Here is an 8,875-nt window from a genome sequence, read left to right as displayed (position 1 = left end):
GCCATCTTAGCTACGTAGCGGAATAGGGCGGAGCCAGGCTGAGCCAAAGTCGGCGCATTTTCCACATAGCCTGCATTAATAGTAATTTTGTAGTTTTTATAGCTTTTTATAGCTGCTAGGCATAAAGAGTTCACCGTTCAAAGCGGGATGTTTATTGCGGGGGAGGAGCCGCAAATTTAAATATTTCCCCCGTGTGGTAAAATGTTTAATTGCACACTGCATTAGTCTAATCGATGAAAAATGTACGTAATCAATGAAATTCTTAACGATCAATTAGTCGATCGTCGATTAATCATGCCCATCCCTAATGAATACAAACTAAATTCAAAACTTTAAACTTAAAGAAGCATAGGTCAAGGTTAACCAAGCTAAAGTTTATCCAAATAGGACCATATGGGGCGCTAAAGCGATCAATTGTAAACTTTAAAGACTCATAACTCCTCAGCCTTTTGACAGTACAGTCATGGAAGTTTGTTCTTCCATCGCCAGATCCAAGTTGAGGCTATTCCAGCGTTGTCAACCATATGCAGACAAAAAAGGTCTTAAAGTTCTGTGTCTTCAGGGTCTTAATGGTCTGCATTAGGCTTGGCCCCCGTAAAGTGCTGCTTGCAGCTTTAATTTTGGTTGTAATTATGTTAAGAATGGCTGAGTTATGGTGGATTTATGAGAAAGTACGATTATCCAAATGAGGCGCCATTTTTACTTTTGTGTTCCCATGAAGGACCTTAGATATTATGTAAAGTTTTGTTTTGATATCCAACAAAATTACATCAGTGTCAATTTGAAATGAACAATGATGAAGTTGCTTACCAACCTATTTTTTATAATGGAAGTCAATGGCGAGAAAACACTGCGGGGGGGCATTAGCTTGTTAGCATGCTCAAAGAACATTGCCCACACAACGAGTTAGGGCAACCCCACGCAGAAAATTCACATGCAGCGACATGTGTAGTTTACTTTAATCGTACACATTGTGGCTTTAATAGAATAAATGTTGGGTAAATAATTTATTACAATTAGTGAAAAACATATTTTACTGAAATCCTTTTAACAAGCATGCATTTTGACACACCCAACAACATTGTAACCTTAACAAATATTGAGTGTTTGAGTCAATGGCAACCAGTCAAATCTGTTTGGATATGTTCATTCTTTATTGATTGAAACAATGAATCAAACATGCAGTCAACTCTCAAATAATCTATAAGAACCAAGCATGGAAAACTGAAAATGAGTGGATAGTGTAAATACATCAGTGTGGGGATACTACTGAGTTGAACACAAGAAAAAAAAAAAGAAGAAGATACCCGTGTATGAGTGTCCTCAGTTTGATCAGCATGAGATAAAGACCCAGCAGGTTATGTTTGAGAGAGGGGTGAAGTGTCAAGGATTCCTCAGGGGTGCAGTCTGGCCAACACTGGTTTGACAAATCCAAATCCATGCCCGTTCTACAGGCAATGGCATCAATGCTGCGTGTTTGAACCTTTAATATTAGCTAGATGCTTTGCTCCTTGCTGTACGTTAGGGGAAAACCTGCCATTTGACCACACCTCTTAAAGAGACAAAAATCACCAGGAGAGGGAGGTCTCAACTGAAACCTCAACACCAAGAAATGAAACGTGGCAGAAGGCTGAGGTCTGAGATACTCAGCATCTTCTTTCAGTCCTCACAAATTTGAGTTGGTCTTAAGACACACAGATCCATAGGTCATACTTTTACCTATAATATTACCAATAGGTAATACATATTTCCTATGGAGGTCAATGCCAGTGGGTTGTATTAACGCACATCTTGGTGACATGGTTCTGTGTATTAAAAGACATCTTTAAGATGAAGTGACCCACAAACTCGTGACACGGGATGTGTTACAATAAGCAGCCATTTTGAAATCTTAAATGAGTGTGAGAACTCTTTATTGACTTAGCTCAGGATTAAAGAAAGTGACCTGGACAGGCCTTGTATTGTTGCCCGACAACGGCTGAATCCCAGCGTAATGTGTTCAAGCATAGGACTTCGAACCTGCGTGAATAAGCCAGATTTGAAACATGCCAACGGTGTCGATTGCAAAAACAGAAGAATTAAACATTACATTTCCTTTCCTGTCGTTTTCCTTTCCCCCGCTACAATCCCAAATCTTCTCATAGGACAGAAAAGAAAAGAAAAAATGAAATATCAAGATATAAAAACAAATCAAAGCCATATGGTCTTATTTACGTACTAGAAGTTAAGTTAAGTACGAATTGTTCTTCCAAATAAGCAAATATGCACTCTAAAGTCTTTGAGAATCAGATTCCAAACAGAGAAATCGCATAATACACCGACAGACAAACAGTACACATATTTGCTCATACAACACTTGTGGCTTCCAGTGATGTTGGTGAAAAACATTAATTTACAAACTTTAATATATTCACTTTTATGGAAAGTCCTAACAGTGATTTGGTACACAAGGCCGGAATGCTACCCTCCATTAAAACAAAACACAAAGGAAGGAAAAATAGGTTTGATGTAGGCCTTCAGAGATGACATTAGATCAATTAGTTATAGGTTTTATATGCACTACTAGGACACCACCAATCGGAAAAGAAAACCAAAATAAAAGTAAATATTATTCTTACATATTCTTACATCATCCCTGACGGTTTCACTTTTGGAACTGAACAATCAGTCGTCCACTTGGCGCGGATAAAACTACAACGTTTAAACCCACATTGACTGGATCCAGCCGGACTAGCGCTCCCTGGCTCCACTTCAGCAGCTCTGGCAGCAGGTGATATGCCAATACAGCCATGACGGGTTAGGCAGTGTTCACATCTAGCGTTTTTTTAAATCTGCCAGCGCTTGTATTACATTATATTCCTATGGAGCAGAGCGTTTCTGGAAAAAGTCACAGCCGTTTTTTTAAACGCCTCTCCCAGTGTTTTTTTCTTCCATCAGAGCGTTGAAAAAGTTAAACTTTCAGGAAGAAAGCGGCCGACGTCAGGGGTCTTTTTGGCAACTGACCAATCAAAAGCGGAACATTGACACAGTGAGGGGAAACTCTCACTGTCAAAACAAGAAACAATGGCGGACAAATCACTCGGGGAAAGCGCCGGTGGAGCGATTAATAGTTTTAATTACAGAACATGTCGAGATCTATGACATGTCTAATGGGCTCTAGCCGGGATACGTAGTAGGCGGGTAATGTCGGGTCTAGAATTGGTTCCTAAGCGATAAAAAAAACGCTCCCAGTGCTTTTAGGACAAAAAAACGCTGCCAGCTTCTTCTTTTTTTGAAAAAACGGTCGGGTCAACCTTTCCCTATTACAAAAATCGCTAGATGTGAAAACGGCCTTAAGGGGTAAAGCAATGCTGTATTGAAGTTGTTTTGGCTTATGTGAAGGTTTTAGTGAGTCATTATTTATCAGTTGACTGTTGCGCGACGTGACGATGTGGGCGACCCGCGTTGCTTTTAGAAGCTCAATGCCTGTAACGGTTCCACATCAGGCTGGCTTCTGATTGAGTCCCCCTCCAACCAAAAGAAAATAGAAAAAAAGAACAAATAAACTAAAACATCAGCACTTTCATGTGGTTTTGTGGGGAGGCGAGGGACCCGTTCAGCAGCTGAGATGAAGATAAGGCCTTGTTACAGGGAGCAGGTTTAAGGGCTTCAGATGTGATGAAGATAAGGCCTTGTTACAGGGAGCAGGTTTAAGGGCTTCAGATGTGATATAGATAAGGCCTTGTTACAGGGAGCAGGTTTTAGTGCTTCAGATGGGGAAGATGCAGAACATGACAGAGTAAGAGCGGGAGAGCAGAGAGCATGGACGTTAAAGACGTCAGGTACTTCATCCTACATATATACTGTAAACCCTGTTACTGTTATAGTCCGCTGCGGTGTCCTGGCCCCCGCTGGCAGGCATGCTGCCTCTCTTCGTTGGCAGTAGTGGTTTCTTTACGGCCAGAGAATTAAACAAAAATGCATATGATTTATTTTTTTTACATTCTTTTAGGCAAGTCCCATTTGTTTAACTAATACTGAGCTGAGCGAAGCCCATCAGCTTGACGTCGTCTGGTATTTCACTGGCCTCCACCCCAGAGGCCTGGAAGGTGGAGAGGAGAGACAGAACACAGGCATTAACCAAGGACACACGCAGCCTTGGACTGCTTAGTGTGGTCCGGACCATCCTGGAGGACGGAAGAGACTCATCCTCCTTTAAACTAATCCTCCCATAAACTCCACGTCCTTTAACTCACCCCCTACTCTCAACACCAGGGTTGGCTGCAATTATTTCAATAATTAAGGCACCGTTTTTAGATCGGATAATTCATTTGTTTTTTTTACCAAGCGTTACCATAACAAAATGTATTCTTGTTTCGTAAAATACAAATCACACACACACACACACACACAAACTGGTTCCAGTAACCTTTACCACTACTTTGTTATGGGGTGATGCCCTGGAGCAAGGGACCACAGCCACTTACCAATTTGAAGGTCACATTTCGGTTCGACTGAGGCTCATCAACTATTTTTTGCAAATTAGCAGCAACTGAAAAGACAAAGAACACATATTGACTGACTTGTCCTTCTCAGCTCACTATAGAAATGAAGCCAGTGCAGATCTCTGGGAAGGTCTTCAACAAAAGGGTCTAATTCCCCATATTAGGTGGTCTGACACAGCAGGGGTCAACAAGCATGTCCTCGGTCCGTAGAGCAGGGCAACTGACCTATAACTAAATCCCTGCCGTCAACAAGGCCTGCGGAGACCAACTCCTGAGAGACGCCGTCAGCCGTGTCTGAGGAGAGGCAGAGAGGGAGAGAACTCAATGGAGAGGGGCCCATATACTGCTGCCACGAGTCTGAATCAGGGTTTGGCTTTTAGGAATCACTTCATCTTACTGACCTCGTCCTGGCATGAATTCAAAGCGGATGTCATTTAGTTCCTTCTTTAAATTTCTGCAATGAAGGAAATGGAAAAATAAGAACCTTGATATAGAGTGATCTGATCGCTCACTTTAGTTTTTCTATTTGCAGCAAAAATTTAGAAATATGTAACACCTCACAAAATACTGTAAATGGAAGACAAACACAACTCTCTGTCATCATCACAGACTCATCATAAACAGGGCTACAGACAAACTTTTTATACCAGGAGTACTGTGGCCCCTAACTGAAAATTGTAGGGGCGCAACCAGAAATTTTAGGGGCACACAGCGTGAAACAACATGCCAACCAAATATTCAAATTTCTACTAATTTTCCCTGCATTACTAATACATATTTTGATTATAGATGCAGAAATTACAATGTGCGGTTTCAAATTCAGTTCATTTTATTGTGATTCTCATCTATCCCAATGGTTTCCATGTGTGCGCGCATGCGTTCGACGAGCACGGAAGCGACAGTTTCAGGGCTTGTTCACGCTACCTCCGTCCGTCGACGGATCTCATTGACTTTGCATGGGGCGCTCGTGAAATGCATTGTGGGTCCGTCCGTCCATTTGGCTCCGTGGCCTGCGTCAAAAAGTTGAGAAATGTTCAACTTTTCATGCAGCGCCAGATCCGTCAGCTAATCAGATCGCTGTTATGCAAATGCAATCCACGCGCTTCTTGGATCCATTTTGCAATAACAAGCAGGAAGAAGCAGTAAAAATCCAGCCTCATATATTTTTAAAGAAATGTGGAAAAATAGGATTGTTTTTAGCCACCTGTTTGTGTCATCTTTTTTATATCCACATATCGCCATTATAGTTAAGTATTATATATTTATGTCTCACACCCTCTCTACGACACACTGGCCCAGCAGAGGAGCACCTTCAGCAGAAGATTCCTCTCACCCAGATGCACCACAGAGCGCCACAGGAAATCATTCCTGCCTGTGGCCAATAACTTTACAACGCCTCCCTTAGAAGGTCAGACACCCCCCCCCCCCTCTCTGTAATCTCTGACCTCAAACAAGGACTATAATTCTTGCACCTTTTGCACAAAACTGTACAATACTTTTTGTACTGTGCTGTCTTATGTATGTATGTGTATATGTATGTATGCATATATATGTATTTATATATATATATGTATATGTGTATGTGTGTATATATATATATGTATGTATATATGGTGTTGTATATATATATTTATATTGTCCTTAAATTTATGTTATTTGTATATTTGTATTTCTTAGGTTGTATCTTTTATCTTTTATGTGTGTATATGTATTTATATTATGTGTGTGTGTGTGTGTGTGTGTGTGTGTATATATATATAATATATTTTATATTTATTTTATTCTTAACATTTGTGTATGTATATCTGGAGTTTGTGACAAAAATTATTTCCCCCTGGGATTATTAAAGTATTTATCTATCTATCTATAGCGGGAAGCAATTTGATGGCTTCAGTATGCGTCTACTAGTCCCCTATGCGTCAGACACACCCTCGGCCATCCGCCGACGGACGCATGTAGTGTGAACAGTGGATGATGTGCTATTTTTGCGAAGCAATCTAAAGCACCACGCCAAACACCATATAGTGTAATAGCCCCGCGTTCCATCTAACGTGACTAATTTTCCTTCGGGTGCGGGTTGGGCGTCGATATCAATTTATAGCGGGTCTAGTCAGTTGAGGAATGTAATTTGCGCTACTGTCGGAACACTGGTCGGATGCGGATTTAAGTATTGCGGGTAAGGGCGGGTTCGGGTTTGCAAAATAATACCCGTGCAGGACTCTGACTGGCACTGGCACACTAGCCGCATGTCGGCAGAACGAATCAATAGTTCGCTAGGTCATTGTTCAAAAGCACGTAGCAGGTTGTGAAATCTTTCTCCTTCTCACAGTCGTTGAGGCACGCACATCTAGGACCCTCCCCCTCCACACATTGGCCACTAACAGAGGCCATTCCGTATCCTTCTCACAGATTGGTCTGCTACAGATTCAGGATTCATTGACGCGCCGCTTCCACGATTAACGTGTAAAAAAATAAATACAATTACTGGTGGCACATGAGTGACCAAATGTAAAATTCAGTCGCACAATCTCAAAATTTGGTCGCAAAATGCGACCATTTGGTCACAGTCTGGAGCCCTGATAAACCTAATGCAAGACATAATTCCTCGGCTCTTAGTCTGAACAAACAATATTTTAAAGGAACAGTAAGCAATATTTGTGTCAAAATGATCAAATTAAGAATAATATTCTGGCAGCTATCTGTAAATAGAATCTTCTGCAACAAAACCATTTGATTTCAAAACTAAGAATGTGTAGTTGGCTGTGTAGCAGGCCAAAGAACGAGTTCCTGGGTGCCTTTCTCTGCCCACTTGCTGCTGGGGGATATATTTTCAAACTCATGTTTGTTAGAAGAATGCCCTCCAAATCTTTCCTAGTGCTTCTTTATTAAGGGACATGAACCGTTGGTTTCCCCACCTTAACCGTAACACCAGGCTGATGGGGGCCTTAGGATCACTTGTTGATGTTAGGATCTGCCAACACACAAACACAACATCAATGGAACTATGCATCAGTAAGACCTCATTTGAAATACAAAGTTATCAACTTCAATGTATAACTTCATTATATAACAACGTTATCAGCTTCATTATTATGTGTTGAACTGACACTCAGCCCAAACTCTGAACAGCGAGTTCAAGTTATGCTCTAAAAAGCTGCACTATGTTACTCTTTAGCACTTTAGCTTAATGTCACAAGAACGTCTTCATATTGTCTCTAAATCAATAGACTAAGGCTGAATCCGATTTCATTGCTCAAAGCAAAATCTCAGCCCTAACCCTCGCTGTTGCGCGTTCACGCGCTGTGTAGCCGTGTCCAAAACCCATTTAAAGGTAGGGTAAGGGGTAAGGAGGAGGGCTTACATCCCCCCTTCGAAAATTGCGATTTTTCGATGGGCACATTGAAACTGAGAACGCTCCAGTTGTGACTTGCTCCCACAATACCTTGCGAGAAAATGGAAAGAAAAATCCTAGGCAAGATAGCGGGCGAAAAAAGGTGCGACAGGATTGAAAACCACAAATGTAAATGTTTTCTATGTTAAAAGAAGACACTGCCGGGCTCATGTCGTATGATATCCATATGCTCCATGTTCTAGGGACCCCAGGTTGAAGATAAGCTTTAATCCCCTGCCAAGTAATGCAATAATTTGTTTTAAAAATGCTTATTAGCCTGAAGAATGGTTGACCAATGTGATGTCGTTGCTTTTTATAAACCAGTGTATTTTTTCATTTATTTTGCAATTAATATGTATATATCAGTTATTATATATTGTACATAACATGTGGCCATATAACCCAGTTCTGCCATACAATTCCTTTTTATTTGTTATGTTTTCTTTCAGGAGATCATTGAGGCCGCTGCCATCACAGAGCCCATCCCTCCACCACCTAAAGCACCTCTTCTGCATTGGAAGACCTAGGTTTATATATTTAGTTTTGTATGGCATAGGGGAAAAAATTATAAATTTAGAACTACATGTCGATTTATTTGTTTATTTATAGACTTGATCGCTGTTCTACACAATTAAAAAATTGTGAAGCTTTTGTCAGAGGCAAGACCCAAAGGACTTCCACACGTTTGATTTCAGATTTGCTGCACTTAAATTTGAGTTATTCGCTCACTCACATCTCTGGTTGTTCCCTAGTCACAGGGCGCATCAAGGACGCACGCGCAAACAAACACAAACACACACACAGATCCGCTCGGTTCCTTCAGTTTAATTTTCCGGATTCGTGTGGAAACGGAATGAAATGAGTTTACACTTCTGTCTTGATATCAGGCTAAAGCTCACTCAACCGTTTCGCAACGTTTAAATCGGTGCATCGACAGATTCTTGGTCATTTTAAATCGATTCAGGGGCCCACATATCGATGTAGTCACACCTGTGTTAAT

The 8,875-nt window shown here is 41.0% G+C and overlaps 1 protein-coding gene across 3 annotated transcripts in view; it reads right to left on the bottom strand.

Annotated features, from left to right (window-relative positions):
• Window positions 1–1,133: 1,133 nt before the first annotated feature.
• oxsr1b (oxidative stress responsive kinase 1b) overlaps window positions 1,134–8,875 on the bottom strand; it is a 57,441-nt gene continuing 49,699 nt past the window's right edge. For all 3 annotated transcript variants that reach the window (XM_030349305.1, XM_030349307.1, XM_030349308.1), the window contains 5 exons: window positions 7,400–7,455; window positions 4,886–4,938; window positions 4,710–4,778; window positions 4,467–4,531; window positions 1,134–4,081 (listed from right to left, as the gene is read on the bottom strand). In XM_030349305.1, coding sequence (XP_030205165.1) covers window positions 4,007–4,081; window positions 4,467–4,531; window positions 4,710–4,778; window positions 4,886–4,938; window positions 7,400–7,455 — 318 coding nt within the window. In that variant the 3' untranslated portion in view covers window positions 1,134–4,006. The remainder of the gene's footprint in view (window positions 4,082–4,466; window positions 4,532–4,709; window positions 4,779–4,885; window positions 4,939–7,399; window positions 7,456–8,875) is intronic.

This window comes from Gadus morhua, chromosome 23, assembly GCF_902167405.1.
Source record: "Gadus morhua chromosome 23, gadMor3.0, whole genome shotgun sequence".
NCBI classification, from domain to species: domain Eukaryota; kingdom Metazoa; phylum Chordata; class Actinopteri; order Gadiformes; family Gadidae; genus Gadus; species Gadus morhua.
Note: the sequence above shows the minus strand (reverse complement) of the source record. Positions and strands in the feature narration are given on the sequence as shown.